The sequence below is a fragment of the Protobothrops mucrosquamatus genome, unplaced genomic scaffold, assembly GCF_001527695.2.
Source record: "Protobothrops mucrosquamatus isolate PMUCROS unplaced genomic scaffold, P.Mucros_1.0 scaffold502, whole genome shotgun sequence".
NCBI lineage: Eukaryota > Metazoa > Chordata > Lepidosauria > Squamata > Viperidae > Protobothrops > Protobothrops mucrosquamatus.
The window spans coordinates 149,944-166,018 of NW_015386818.1; the positions used below are offsets into that span (position 1 = coordinate 149,944).

General features: G+C 39.4%; 1 protein-coding gene across 3 annotated transcripts in view; it reads left to right on the plus strand.

Annotated features, from left to right (window-relative positions):
- Positions 1–5,364: 5,364 nt before the first annotated feature.
- Positions 5,365–16,075, plus strand: part of OLFM3 (olfactomedin 3) — a 59,743-nt gene continuing 49,032 nt past the window's right edge. Inside the window, exons 1-2 of one of the 3 annotated variants that reach the window (XM_015816805.1) lie at positions 5,464–5,596; positions 13,510–13,534. In XM_015816805.1, coding sequence (XP_015672291.1) covers positions 5,464–5,596; positions 13,510–13,534 — 158 coding nt within the window. Of the gene's footprint in view, positions 5,597–7,137; positions 7,169–13,509; positions 13,535–16,075 lie in introns of all 3 variants that reach the window. The other 2 variants (XM_029284299.1, XM_015816806.2) reach the window with 2 other exon arrangements.

Genomic DNA, 16,075 nt, shown 5'->3' on the forward strand with positions numbered 1-16,075 from the left:
GCAGTGTTCCAATATCTCAGGGGCTGCCACAAAGAAGAGGGAGTCAAGCTATTTTCCAAAGCGCCTGAAGGCAGGACAAGAAGCAACGGATGGAAACTAATCAAGGAGAGAAGCAACCTAGAACTAAGGAGAAACTTCCTGACAGTTAGAACAATTAACCAGTGGAACAACCTGCCTCCAGAAGCAGTGAATGCTCCAATACTGGAAGTTTTTAAGAAGAAACTGGATAGCCATTTGTCCAAAATGGTATAGGGTTTCCTGCCTGAGCAGGAGGTTGGACTAGATGACCCCCAAGGTCCCTTCCAACTTTATCATCATCATCATCATCATCATCATCATCATCATCATCATCATCATCATCATCATCATCATTATTATTATTATTATTATTATTATTATTATTATTATTATTATTATTATTATTATTATATTGAAGCTCAACAAGAAAACTGGGAAAGAAAACTAAAAGGAATGAGCACAGTACAGGTTAACTGAGAATAAACTCCAATTGCTTAGACCCACAATGGAGATTAGTCTATTTCCTGAGAAGGAGTCATAGAACCATTCATTCATTCATTCATTCAGGTATCTGGAAATTAAATGAAACTATTCCACATAATTAAATGAATTTACAGAATTCATTATTTTATCTCGGAGCTCAATAGTGAGTGTGATGCATAAGCCTTTCCCCTCTTGCAAATGTCCTTCAAATTATAACAACTTCCTGTCTGCATACAGTCTTCTATTTTGTAGATATCATTAGAATGACACTGGCTAAAAATTGGGGGTTGGTGGGTGGGAGGAGAGCTATCTTTCATAGCCTTAATATAGGCACAGTTGAGAATCAGAACAAAAATAAAAGTTTGCAATTTCCCTCTGGAATGCAATGAAAAAAATGAGATCTACAGTCCATGATTAAAATGCAACTTGAATCCTGTTAAGGAAAACCAAGACCAATTCATTTCATTTTATGATTGTTTGCTGCCCAGAGTCACTGGTTTGCGATGAATAGCTATACAAATTGAATAAATAAATGTCTATGATTAATAATCTCTTTCCTGTGGTGATAATCTTCTGGGATTTAAAAGAGCACAAAAAAAGTCAAAAAGAAAAGGAGTTGAAAAAGGCTTAGACACAGACTAAATTCACTTTTTGCCTTGTTAATACGCCATCTGCATCTAACATTGTATAAACCTAGCTATTGAATTTAATAAGCATGAAGGTTGACACAACCTTCTCCAGTTGTGTCAACCTTGTGACAGAAAGTACTGATCCCCTGGTTTTTCATGTTACTTCAGTAGGAGCTACTGATGACCTACAGCAGATATCTCCAACCTTTTGGATTCCACAGACCACTGTGGCTTCAGTGTTTTTGGCAGTGGGGGGGGGGGGAAGAATGGCTTTACATGCACAACTTAAATCCTGCATATGTGCAAATGAAGCATCACATGCTCGCCTGCGACTTCATGGGCTGCAGCCCGGGGGTTGGGGACCCCTGACCTACAAAGAAGGGTTTGAAATTTGAAATGGAAGTACTAGTGAATGAGTATATATCATGAAATGAACAAAGAAATTTGGACACAATATACAGATGAAACAGTGGGGAAAATACAGTATGTGGTTAAAAGGCTTGAAATTGTTATTGCTATAACCTAAAAGAGAACTTTTATAAAAAGATGCACCTACTGTCGGGGTATAAGTTCAGAAAAATTGTCTAGAATGTATAAAGCTACTTCAAATTTCCTGTTGGAAATGTGGACTACATGATGGGTTATTTTATCCTGTCTAAATTTAAGGGTTCAAATACATATACTGATATAAAGAATTTTAATGACCAACATTCAACTGAACCCAGAACTGGGATTAGTGGATAGTCAATTAGAAAAGAACTATGGAAGAATATTCTTATTTATAATTACTACCGCAAGACAATTATATAGTCAAAAATGAAAAGACTCTGGAATACCCAAAATGGAGAGGAAGATGACAGAACTTGTAGAGATGGAAAAATTCACTTGTTTAATTATAGAAAGATCTACAAATACATTTAACAATGACTGGAAACCCTTATGGACTTTTTGTTAAAAAAGGAAAAAAGAAAAATGAACTCATGATTTATGAAGATTAGAAAGGATAGCTTATTGAAAGAAGGAAATTATGATGTAACTTAGGGTAAAATATAAGTGCATTTATAACTGCTATCAAAAAGATTGGAAGTTGGTTCTTTATAATCTTCTCTTTTTTTCTTCTTTTTCTATTTTCTTTCTTACTTATTCACCATTATTTCTTATTTTCTTTCTTTTTTTAATATTTGAATTATTTTTAACTTCTTAAAAATTTCTTCGATAAAAATTATATTTAAAAAAAAATCAAAATGTGAGGTTGAGGAATGCGCTAACAAGAATTTCTCATAAACAAATCATGATTAAGTTTCTCTTCCCTTAAAGGAAGACAGATTGACCAAAAAGCTCTAACGAACTATGGTAGTAATACAGTTATTTCCTTCTAAAATTATAGCTCAATTTACCACGTGACCTGGAAGCTGAGTAATTTCCTTAACGTTGTATGCACAACATAAATAACCCCCAAAGCACCTACATGTTCCAACATGCCAATGTAAACAGAATAGTTAATTGGTTTGTTTGTTTGTTTTGCAAATTTCTAGGCCACTTAACTCCAGGGTCTCTTAAGTAGCCATTCAAGCATATATAAACAGTAAAAATAAATCAGAAGAAAACCTAACAGATTACATCATTCAGAAGGAACATCAACTAACTCTCTCCCTTTCCAAGGCCCCAGGAAAGAGCCCTGCTGTTAATGCTTTTTTAAAAGGCTGATAAGCAGCAGCCATATACAGTACTTCTCCTGGAGGTATGCTATTCTAGAAAGTTGGTGCCACACCAAAGGCCTGTCTTCTGAGTCCTACTGAGGCTTTGAGGCTACCCCCATATGCAGCACACTGCAGCATTCCATCCATGCAGGGGCCAAGTCTTGATGTAAGAGCTCAGGGTCCATATAACTATTACTGCAACACAAGGCAAGGAAACTTCTGGCTACAGCTGCCAGATGCTCTTCAAACAAGAGCTATGGGTCCAAAACTCCCCTGCTGATTAAGAACTAGACCAGCGGTTCTCAACCTATGGGTCGCGACCCCATTTGGGGTCGATCGACCATTTCACGGGGGTCGCCAAGCAAGGCTGTCTGCCATTTTTTTCCCCTTTTCCGGCGGGTGCCTTACCTCCCTTGAGCTGGGCCAGCTGGTGGTCGGCCTGCTCCGTCTCTGCCGCTTGCCAGCTACGCCTCGGCCGGCGCAGGGGCGGAACCACGCATGTGCAGCGCTCCCGGGCAGGGAAAGTTCTCGACATACGACCGGTTGGGTAGTCCTCGACTTACGACCGGTTTAGTCCTCGACTTACGACCGGTTGGGGGTTGCGGCATTAAAAAGGTTGAGAACCACTGAACTAGACCCAGTGGTGGAATTCTGCCACTTCAGCAGAACCGGTAGCTAATTTTTTGTTGCCCAGGCCTAGAATGGACTTCCGGAAGCGGCATCCACACAGAGAACCGGTTGTTCATATATTTGAATCCCACCACTGACTAGACCCCAAAGAAATAGGTTAACCCTGTTCAGGCCTACAGATGAAAGGCTCCCAGAAGGGTCAAACAACCATAGATGCTTAGTACTGCTAGGATGGAATCTTAGTTTGTTCCTCTCCAACCAAAGGTTCAGCCAGTGGAATATGATGTTAGCAGCATAGCTTGGCAGACATGGGACATGATGTATGACTCTGTAAACCACTTAGAGAGTGCTGTAAAGCACCATGAAATCTAAGTGCTACTGGTATAACTGAGGATCATCAACATTGAAGTGACAGATGACCTTCCCCAACATCCTCTGTAGTTGTTAAGTTGGAGGGCTGAGAGCATTGAACCCTGAAACACCCCACAAATCTGGGGCAGCAGGCTCACCTCTCACCTCCTGCCAACTCTGACTGGAACCCACCATGGAGAAAGGAAGAGAACCATTGCAATATGTTGCCTTTCATTACTTGCGGTCAATCCAGAAGGATGCCATGATATTGAAAGCCGCTGAGAAATTAGGACACATCAGGATGGTTGCAATACCCTCTCCCAGCTTGATCTACAAGTGCAAAGTCTGATACTATATTAACAGCAAACTCCATGCCATTCAGATACATAGCTTACCACATACATGGTCCTGGAGGCAGAGATACCTGGTCATGTTCTACATTCCTATCATTTTTTTTCTAAATTCATTACATCAGGAGCCATCATGTCATATTATAGCAGTGTTTCTCAACCTTGACAATTTTAAGGCATGTGGACTTCAACTCCCAGAATTCCACAGCCAGCAATGCTGGCTGTGGAATTCTGGGAGTTGAAGTCCACATGCCTTAAAATTGTCAAGGTTGAGAAACACTGTATTATAGGAAAGTGATGTTTTATTTGTGATATTTTACTAAGCAGCATAAATATAAAAAAGTGACATCTCTGCAATTATAATCTGAATGTCTCCACAGAAGCAAAAAATTACAGTGAAGCAATCGGTAGAAAAACAATTTCAGGTACATTGTCTTCATTTTGGCTCTAAGCCAAGTTCTTTTTTTCTTTTCCTTAAGAGTCATGTTTGGTTGGAACAATTTGGTGTCATAATTGCTATTAGTCATATAAAATAAAAAATAAAAATGTGACATTCCTAGAAATCTCTGCACCCTCTCATATACACAGACTTTATCCTGGCTTTGAAGGTAGTAGAGATAGGAGGCCAGTCTAGTCCTATCTGAGTCTCCAAACAGTGATCCCTTGTGCATTATGGGCTATGATGCAGTAAGTAGCTTGACTGTTCATGCTGACTTAGAAGCAAGTCCCATGGAATCCAGCAGAGCTTATTCTCACCCACCCATCAAATTGCATTTTTTGTTCACACAAAGCTTTGTGACACTTATTGACAATGGCAATAGCAAGAGGTTCACGGCCTCATCCCTACTTACAAATGCCTACAGATGTTCCGTATGAAGTCTAAGAGATGCTGTTCTCTAACCACCAGCTAAATATAGCAGGTTGACTTTGTTACCTCTGGCCTTGGACCACTGCCTCATTAACCAACAAGCTGCCCACTCCTGATGAAGTGATCGTCTGTTTTCCTCCACATCTATTCTTCCCTTCCAGGCAAAACTGATTTTATGAGCATTAAAGGCTTCTGTGCCTGTGACCAGCCTGCCTTGCTATGTGGTGCAAAGAGAGGAGGCTTCAATGCCAGTGCTTGGAGGAGGAGGGGGGGAGGAAGCAGCTTGGATGTGCATTTTGGAGAATGATTAAATCTAGAGAGGCTGAACCCTTTTCATGCCATGGATGTTGTGAGTTGCAGGCACGCCTCTTTCCCTGCCAGTCTGCTCTAGGATGATAATCACTCACTATGAAAACTCATTAGCTTCCACAGCAATGAGTCCTCCACTTCTCAAGCTGGGTGCAGTGCTTAGTACCATGGCTATGATTTCTAACTGGATGTCCCAAACGCTCCCGTCACTGGTAGGACTGAATACCACCAGGCTGTCCACATTTAACACGCTAGTAAGTAACTTCATTCTCTGGAGAGCTTTTGTGGGCTTGAGGGAAGGGAAGGGAGAGGCATTCTGCTATGGCTTTTCTTCAAAGTGACCCAGAGACTGCAATTTTAATTTTTGCATGCTTCTAGTAAGAACCTTCCTTCTCCCCTTCTTTCTTTCAAGTCCTTAATGCATGTTGCAACCCAAGCTTATGTGCTGGAAAGAACATTTGCCATCTGGAAGCAGAACATTTTTTTATATTAAAAAAAAAGCTTTCTAAAATATTTATCTAAGGCACCGGTCTTAAAACACCAAAGGTATTCTTATTTGTTTGCTTTCCACTTTCTGCACTGTGACTTCAAAAAGCCTTGCTGTGATCATACAAAATAATGGTGATTACATTTGAGCTGTTCTGCTTCCTTTTCTTGCAAAACTGTCGCACGGAGCAGGGTGACCCCCTTTTTCCTGCTTTATTTTCAACACTGCATTTGGACGTCCCAGAGTAAAAGCGAGATTTTTAAGAGTTTTCCAGAGGAGCAAAAAGAAAAAGAAAAAGAAAGAAAACTTAAGACAAAAAGAAAACACAGTTGCAAACCATTTGATTAGAGCAGCATGCCAAATTATAGGTTATATATTGGCTAAAGATGTCCACTGACTTTTCATGTTGGATTCCATTATGTGTACTGTTGCTGAAATGTAGTGCGATGCTTGCCAAAAAGTCTTGTCAGGTACTAAAGAAGCCAGCTCTGTCTTAATGCTGTCTTAATAGCTTGATAAAATGGGTGAATTCTGCATCCTTTGCCCTGCCATTTGCTGAAATGGAGCTAATGAAAGTTTGAAGAGAAGGCACTTAACTGAATTTCCCTGCTCCAAAGGTTCCTCCTTACCTGTACTCTGTTCATTGTGATTGCAATCAAATATCAGATTAAGAGCAGCTCTGGGCTAAATACCACTTAAAAACTAAACACGTGATCTAATTTGCTAATCAATATGGAATTTGTTCATTGCCTGCGGGCAGGAAATGAGAATAGGATTCATGATTTTTAGTGCTTTTCATTTGAACCATTCATTTTGCTCTTTTTGAAGTCCTTCTCTGCAGACTATTGAATTAAGGATGGTATTTCAGGCCAGAGCGTTTATCAGTAATGCCGTCATTTCTGTATATTTATCAGAAACAAAGTTTCACATCAGCCAGCCTTTGTAACTTCTGTGGCTGTCTCTGGAAAGTTTGCAGTTCATTGAATGCCCAAAGGACCGCAAAGGATTTTTAGTTCTAATCCAGCACTTTAGATCAGTGTGGAGTCATATCTGATAGGGGCAATTTGGCATTATTAGCTTCTTTTTCTTCTTTTAAAAGCTATATGTTGACCCCAAAACTTTGCATTTGTACTCTGTATAATTCCGGAAACCTCTGTAATTTTTATAGTACCTGAGGAAATCTGCAATCTGATGTTTTCTTGGCCACAAATCTCTTCAAACTCTCTTTGGGCTGGACTGAGCCGTGGTGGCGCGGTGGTTAGAATGCAATACTGCAGGCTACTTCTGCTGACTCCCGGCTCAAGGGCTCAAGGTTGACTCAGCCTTCCACCCTTCCGAGGTCGGTAAAATGAGGTCCCAGATTGTTGGGGGCAATAGGCTTACTCTGTAAACTGCTTAGAGAGGGATGTAAAGCAATGTGAAGCGGTGTATAAGTCTAAGTGCTTATTGCTATTGCTACATCATAAGAGTAGAATATTTATTAGCCTTTAGAATATTTATTAACTAGGTGACTAGATCAGTTGGCCTTTATTCAGAGAGGCTATAATAACAGAACCTTGCAGGTCTTATTCTATTGTACACCCCACCCTCTCCTATACCAATGTAAATTGAGGAGATGATTGAGCCATTTTTGCATACTTTCTGTTTGTTTTGGAGATATGTTTTCCCCTTGACGCTTTGGTAAGAGATCTCAGTCTCTGTCAAAGTTATCTTTCTTTCTCTTTATATTACCTTTCCCTAAACTCATTGAAGGAAAGGTAGGACAGAAAGTAAGATATAAACTGAGCCCATCTAAATTTCCCAAATATATGTTGCTAGCCTTATTGGGAAATGCCAGAAATAAGAGAGAAATGCTAAACATATAGAGAGAAAATGCATACCAATGTTCATCTATTATGTCTGATTGATAGGTAGATAGAGCAAGCATAGATAAACTTTTGAGAATGGCAGCTGTGGGGAATGTCTGTGCTTCCCATATCTTAGGGTAAAATTAGATAGAGGGATACAGACTGGGCATCCCAGAAGTAATAAATCAGTCATCAAAATAAATGTCAGTCACCGCAATATTGTTATTTATCTCTTGCTCATGCATAGTTATTAAATTTTTAAAAAAATCAAAATCTGATTTATTACCAAATGTTGACTATCTTATTGCTTGTGTGTGAGAGAAAGAGAGAGAGAGTTGCATGCAACTGAAGTTCAGTTGCATGCAACTGAATCCTAATTTCAGAGCAGGTCCCCAAGTTCAGTGGGTATCTTACTTCCTCCTATCTTCTCCAAATCCTATTGGACTCTGTGACAGATATTGTACACCACTCCTCCTATACCCATTTAAACTGGGGAGGTGATTGAGCCATTTTTGCATTCTTTTTCCTTGTTATGTATATATGGAAGGTAGGGAAATCTAACCCTCCTTTCCTTTTGTACTTGCCTTGCAACATCACACAGCACATTTGATGAAATGTTGGCTTGCTGAAGACACACCCGCATCCCGGTCAAACTAAAAACAGAAGATGGAGAAAAGCTTAAATTCTCCCAGGATAAACCTTCATAAAAATGTTGACCACATTGCATCGTATCATAAAAGCAGGACCTAATGCCTACATGTCTTGCTTTTTCTCAGATATGCTGTGTGAGGTTATCTTCTTTCTTTTCTCTGACTTTGTTTATACTAAAAAGTACTACCGTAGCTAACAAACAAGAACAACTAGTTAAACTTTGGTGGACAAATATGGAATATTGTGCCCTAGCTTGGTTCCCATTTTGAGTTCTCTGGACAAGAAACAGTTTCTGTTCTTCCACTCTCTTTATTGTCTTCCCCATTCAGTATCTCTTTATCTCCATCCAAAGGCAAAGGCGCAGCCCCTAAAGTTCCTCAAAATCGCCCATCAAATTATAATATGCAATGCAACAGGAAGAAATTATTGAATGTATTTATTTATTTATTTGTATCCTGCCTTTATTATTCTACAAATAACTCATTTTCAACATATGAACATTCCTCCTCCTATTTTTCTCCACAACAAGAATTCTGTGAGGGGAGCTGGGCTGAAAGAGTGCGACTGGCACATGGTCACCCAGCTGGCTTTCATGGCTGGTGCAGGACTCAAACTCATGATCTCCCTCTTTCTAGCCTGGTGCCTTACTAGGTCACTAGACCAAACTGGCTGTCATTATGTGGCCCTCAAACATTTATTGTATATACCTACAAAGTTTAAATAAAATAGAAACTAAATAAAACCTAGTTGAGTTTGTCTCTTGGCTCCACCCACTTTTCAGAATGCAGCCCTCTAAACCTACTATTCACAACCATTAAAAAAACAGTTGTGAGCCAAATGTTGCAGTTTGCCAACATTTGGAACAGAGATCCTCTTTTTGAAAATTCTAAAGAAAACTTGACACCATTCAAATATTTTAGAATTAAGCTTCATCATTCTTGCTTGACATGGTCAGTACTAAAGCACTGTGGGAAATGTAGTACAGAACAGCTGAGTTGCCAGTTACCAATTGCTTTAAAGACAGTAATGGCATCTCACAAGTAGACATTACAACAACAAGACGAAAAATCATGGGAATGATATTTCTCTCTCTCTCTGCTTTCAGAAGCCTTTTAAGGAGGATCAGAAAGAAAACCTCCTCTAATTCTTTCCCTCAGCTGGAGCTGAAGTTACTACTGAAATTTATTCTGAATCTAGGCAAGAGCTTTGGAAAAGACAAGTGAGATTCAGCAGCCTCCAGATTCTTCTTTAACCTGGATCAAAATCTGAACCCCAAAATCCATAACATCTTCCCTCCTTCCAAACCTAAATTCCCACCAAATGCTCTCCTAGGCTCCTTTTCTCTTCCTGTTCCTTTGGCTTGCTTATTTTAGTTTCTTACATCTGATGTATCAAAAAGGAAGGGGGAGCGTCCTTTCACGTAGGGTGAAATTCTGCATTTACTGATGTGAGCCAGGCAATCTTTTAACTTTGCAAAAAAAGAGAGATTTTTTTTTTTAAATCTTCCTTGATTTTTTTCCTCCTTATTCAAATCTGCCAGCAGTAGAAATGACAGTGGGTGATATTGTTACAGCCCAAGTGCTTGTTCTGAGCCAATTTTCCTAGGAAGAGGAGCCCATTTAAAATCATAGAGCTGTGGGAAATAGTGTCAAAGTAGGCTCTGAAGCACTAGAACTTAAATATAGTCTGATTTCTTCAACCACTTAAGGCTGGGCACTGAATCCCAAAACACTTCTCTATGGAAATTCTCCATTCTAAATATGCACCAGATGTATGGAAAAGCTATTTGAAAAGATCTTGCAGTGATTACTTTTAAAAATAGAACAGATTTGGTATGCAAACACCTGAGGACTCTTCTAACATGGCATAGTTCCTGAAGGTTTTTTTTTTAAGTTTGAAAAGAATCCTGTATAACTCTCCTCTTTCCTTTCTTCTTCTTTCTTGCCTCCTTCATTAAACCAATTTAGATTATAAGGCCCAGCCTGTCTCAGGTTGCACATGCTATCCCATAAGAAGCATACTTTTCTAGGTAGGATCCTGTACTTCTCTTGAGGTTTTAAGACTCTAGCGCCTATCACTTCAAACCATTGGCTATGCTGATAGGTCTAATAGGAGACAGACCCAACAATATCTAAAGAGCTAGAATTTCTCCACCTTGAATCTTTGTAGAAGATCCTCTAGAACAGGGATGTCAAACTGGTGGGTGGGATGTGGCCACGCCCACCCCGGCTCCACAAAGGCAAAAAACATCACAATATGTCACGATACGTATCGAGTTTGACACCCATGCTCTAGAACTATAACATGTGCTTTGAGCTCTGTTACCATGATCTTCTACAAGTGATAGGATCAAGGCCTGATCTTGACCACCCTTATGATAACTGAGATCACAGCTCTATCTAGTTTTCAGATGGGACCACTATCCTACCTCGACACTAAACTTGAGTAGGATTTTATAACCATGTATCCCAGGCCTAAGAGAAATCGTACATTTGCATTTACTGTTAATTTATTTGAAAGGTTTGCATATCACTTCCTATTAAAGCAACTGAAATGTTTGCATATCACTTCCTATTAAAGCAACTTTCTGAGTGATTGCTGTTTAGTAGGGCTGTGCAACAATCTAGATTGAAATTTATTTATTTATTGTTTAAAACACATATATATATTAGACATTTAGACCATGTGGAGATATTCATGTCTTATCTATTTGTTATTCCTTATAGAAAAATTGGACTTTTTTCAGAGGTTTTTTGGCTGGACTGCTCTGACATGATTCAAGGAGCTATTGACAAGGCAAAATATTTCTATATATTGTGCTCCGTATCACCTTTTTCCGTTTGAAGCTGGATTGTTTCATATGATCCATTAAACATTTTTAGTAACACGTTTTAATTCACTGTTGTACACCGCCCACAGTCTCATTTCTGTGAGATGAGTAACCATATAAATATGACAGACACAGAAAGACAGATAGACAGACAGACAGATCTGGGAGAATGTTTTTTTTTCCCCATCCATCTTTTGCCAATGTGATTTCATTACATCTGCAGCAGAAACACCAATCATTGTTCAAATGGCTGCTTCTTCTGCTTTCCCTAAATAGCAACCATCACCACCATCAGTATTCTATTCAGTGGGCTTTTCAATTCCACCAAAAGCTTGTAATGTATTATTAAGCCATTATTAGAAACGCTTGCCAAAAAGGAGGCATATAGCTTCATCAATAAATAAGCGGCCCAGATTTTCCAAGGTAGTTAGATATTATTGTGGAAATAACGTAATTGTGAACAAGTACAAGATGGGCTCTAGGTTGGATGTAGGCTGCACGTTCATCCCATTACCTTATTACTGAACAGTTGAGCTGGAGAGTAAATTCCACATAAATGTTTCACTTACACAGAAAATCTGAGGAAGCAGAATTGAGAAGTAATCTTTTTTTTCTCATTCCCACTCAGGAATGGAACGACTCCCCTGTTTCTGGAGATGAATAGCATAGGCAAGTTTCCTACCATACATGCTCAATAGGGAATTTTAGCTTTCAGCTAAAGCCATACATTTTGCTTTATACTTTAGATGACTGTGATACATTATACATGAGTCAGTTTTTAAAATGATTTGGGAACTTTGAGGTTCCTACCAGGACTCAATAATGTCAACAGCATACACCATTAATTTTTTATTTGAGCCACTTCACAATCCATTTCAGGCCCAGTGTAAAAAGCAGGATTTAGCCATTACACTTCTAAATGCCCTGTGATCTGGCTATTTAAAGAGAGTGCCTTCTCTAGATGGTGCCATTTAGATCATCTTCAAGGGTTGGTTTTGATACCACCATGAAATAAATAGGAGCCTTTTTATTGTCTGGTTATTATAAAGCAGCAGCCTTGTCTGATGGTATTAACTTTGGTGTCTTGTCTGTTTGGGGCGGTAGTGAGGTTTTTGTATATTTGGACGTAGTTTTATTTGTTTGTTTATTTCTACTTGCTTTTGATTTTATGGCCTGTTTTACTTTGTTTTGCTTGTTTTAATTATAAGCTTTTTCAGGGAAAACCAGGTAACATGATGTGCTGGCTTGTAACCATTGTAAATAAGACATGGACATCTTGAAAATGGAATGTGCAAAGGAATCCCAAGGGATATTTTGATGTTCTTACAAGCAGTTCAGGTAGAGCCTTCTCGGATTTTTCTTGCTGATGTGATCACTTCTCAGACTCCAATTTCATCTGGCAAAGAATTAAAAAGGCAGTTATCTATAAAAATTTCTTTCCGGAATTACAATAAATTCTACAGAATTAATCATAATGCAATCAGGTATTTGAACGACATAAATAAGGTCTCACTGGTTTCCATGTATCTTTGTGTAGCTGTGTCTTCCTAAGTTTTCACAGGCTCACAGAATTAGGACAGTCATCCAACAATAGATAAATCTCAATTTTACTCAAATTACGGCAGAGCAGCATAATCTGGAGTTCCCCCAAGCGTGTGGTTGCCTCCTATTATGCAAAGACTATGTTGGTTTATCAACCTAAGCTTTCATACTGGATCAGGAGGCCTTGCTTATCATCATTCATGCCTGGGTCACTTCCCATTGGACTGCTGCAATGGGGCTTGTCCCAGAAATTACAATTGTTCCAGAATGCAGTGGCATGCAGTGCTACATGCCCCTAGATTTGTCCATGTTACACCTCCATTGTATGAACTGCACCGGTTCCCAGTGTTCTTCTGCATACAATTCAAAGTGCTGGTTACCACCTTTGAAGCCTTACATGGGCAGCTAACTTGTGGGATTGACTCTCCCTGTGCCCATTAGATCAGATAGATTAGATGTGCTTCAGTTCCCTTCCTTTAGATCAAGGGTCTTCAATCTTGGCCACTTTAAGACGTGTGGAGTTCAACTCCCAGAATTCTGGCTGAGGAATTCTGGGAGCTGAAGTCCACACGTCTTAAAGTGGCCAAGGTTGAGGACCCCTGCTTTAGATGTTGCCATCTTGCAGGACCTACGAAATGTGTCCTTTGTTTTTTACATGACAGCCTTTAATCTGTGGGACACACTATCCCTTGAGATTTTGCAGATCTCTATCCTTTTCACTTTCTGGAAAGCCATGAATAGCTGCCCTTTTCTCCAAGAGTTGGGATAAAGTAAAGCTGGAGTTGGAAGAATGTGAGGGGTGGGTTGCATCAAGGGAGTTTGGCTATAGTGCCAGATTTGTGTTGTTTCTGTGTCTATTTTTGTCGTTTTTATTTTTTTATATAATGTTTTTTGGATCATGGTTTTGGACTGCCCAGAGTTCTTAAGATGAGTTTTAAATAAAGAAAATTTAAAAAGCTTAAGAACAACCCTTGGAGAAGAATTTCCTGTATAGCAGTATTTGTTAGCCATTTTTCCTCTAGATTTTTCTGGTATTTAAAATTAATACTATTGAGGTCTGTTTAGAGAAATCTAGGTAGTACTTAGATATCCTCATCTGGGATCAGAAGCTAAGCAGAATTTGGCTGGTTTAGTATTCGCATGAAAGACTAGTGGGAATTTTAGGGCTCTAGGCAGATTAGAAACTTGAAAATAACCTCTCAGAAAAAGGCAGTGATGAATGACTTCTACATTGTTGTCAAGAAAGCAATATAGATGTGTCCATGTAGTCACCAGAAGTTGAGCTTTGCTTGAGGGCATCTTAGACAACTAAGTGACAGCAACTACTTTTCAAGAACTTTGCATTCTTAAAAAAGCTAAAGGGTTATTCTTCTTTATTACTTGGATTGGAGACATCCAACCAATATCGGGGCGATATAATAGACTGTATAGTTCAGTGACGGTGAACCTTTTAGAGACCGAGTGCCCAAACTGCAACCCAAAACCCACTTATGCATCGTCGGGTGCTGGGTAGGTGTGGCCCATTGGGCGGGTGTGGCCCATTGGGTGGGTGTGGCCAATTGGGTGGGTTTGGCCCATTGGGTGGGCGTGGCTGTGGTGGTAATGGCAGACTGGGTGGGACTAAAAAGTTCAATCAATCAATTCCAACTTTGCAAGATCTTTTTTTTTTCGCACGAGAAGTTGAAATTGACTAATTGATTGAACCTTTTTTTTTTTGCACATGGCAGTGGAGGCCTAAAGCAAAAAGGTTTTATAAAACCCAGCTGAAGGCCTAGGACTGGGGCGACAGCGCGCATGCCCACAGAGAGGGCTCTGAGTGCCGCTTCTGGCACCCGTGCCATAGGTTCGCCACCACTGGCATTGTTGAAAAAAAATAAACATCCTGGAAGAAAGAAGCAGAAACCACTATCATATTAGTCCTACAGGAACAGAATAGAATAGAATAGAATAGAATAGAATAGAATAGAATAGAATAGAATAGAATAGAATAACAGAGTTGGAAGGGATGTTGGAGGTCTTCTAGTCCACCCCCCCACCCCCCGCTCAGCAGGAAATCCTATACCATTTCAGACAAATGGTTGTCCAATCTCTTCTTATTGTTGGAGCATTCACAACTTCTGGAGGCAAGTTGATCCACTGAATAATTGTTCTAATTGTCAGGAAATTTCTCCATAGTTCTAGGTTGCTTCTCTCCTTGATTAGTTTCTATCCATTGCTTCTTGTTCTGCCCTCAGGTGCTTCTTTGTGGCAAACTCTTAGCTATTGGAACACTGCTGTTGTGACCATGAAATCCCAGGGAGCTGAGTTCTACTTGAAGAAACATGGCAGAGTTAATTATATACATCCAGATACTGTGTGTGTTATTGCAAAACAACCAAAATGTTGTTTGTTGTTTTCTATTACATTTTTGTCCCACCTGTACTCTTAAAGTAACAGGTACTCTTCTGTCATGTAAGGGTATCCCAAAAGCTTCACACCTAAATATTAAAATAAGATTTCACCAGCTGTATCTCTCTGGCCTTTGAAATTTGAAGAGCTTTCTACTAAATTAACACTACAACATCCAGAATTCCAAAGCCTACACTGGCTGGGCATTCTGGATTCATGGTCACATGAAATCTGGAGGATACTTGGATGAGCAGAACTGTTGTAACCACTGTGCCATATTGGTTCAATTTTGCGAAATTACATATATTTAAAGGACAGCATTTTTCCCCGCGAAAAACATTGTGTGCAAACTGATCGCAGCTGATGCTGTTGCTTTTGAGTTTGGCAGCTGAGTTGATGTCCCTCTTATGGTTTGTAGCTCTTAGATTGTCCCTGTGATATGAATAAGGGAAACGATTCATGCACCCATACTTTCATTATGTCCTATACTTTAATTTCCCTCCTCCCACCCCAATTAAAATAATACAAAATGCTATAAATGTACAAATTCAGAGATTGACTGACTTGAACATGATTCTGGGACTTTTCATAAAGCTAGCTAGGTACTAATGAGGTTGCAAAATTACATGGGATACCCATGTATAATGAGTGTAGAATTTCTGCCGCAGAATGCAAATTTGAAGCAATTTTGATGACGAGGGCCTTGAAATGTTTTGGAACTGAATATATCCAGCTTTCTATTCTATTTTGAAATACCTGAAAAAGCAGGTTTGGTCTCTTAGATTCCAAAGACAGGACTAGACCAAGGGATTGAAATTGTAGGGACATAGATTTCATGTGAATACCAGAAGGAGGTTCTTGGTGAGAGGAACTGAGAGTCCATCAGGCTCAGAGAGGTTTCTAAGGCAAGGGAGAGTATGCATCTGTCAGGGATACCACAATGAGTCATGTTCTTTCAATGCTAATATCCTTTGCAATATTACCAGCATATA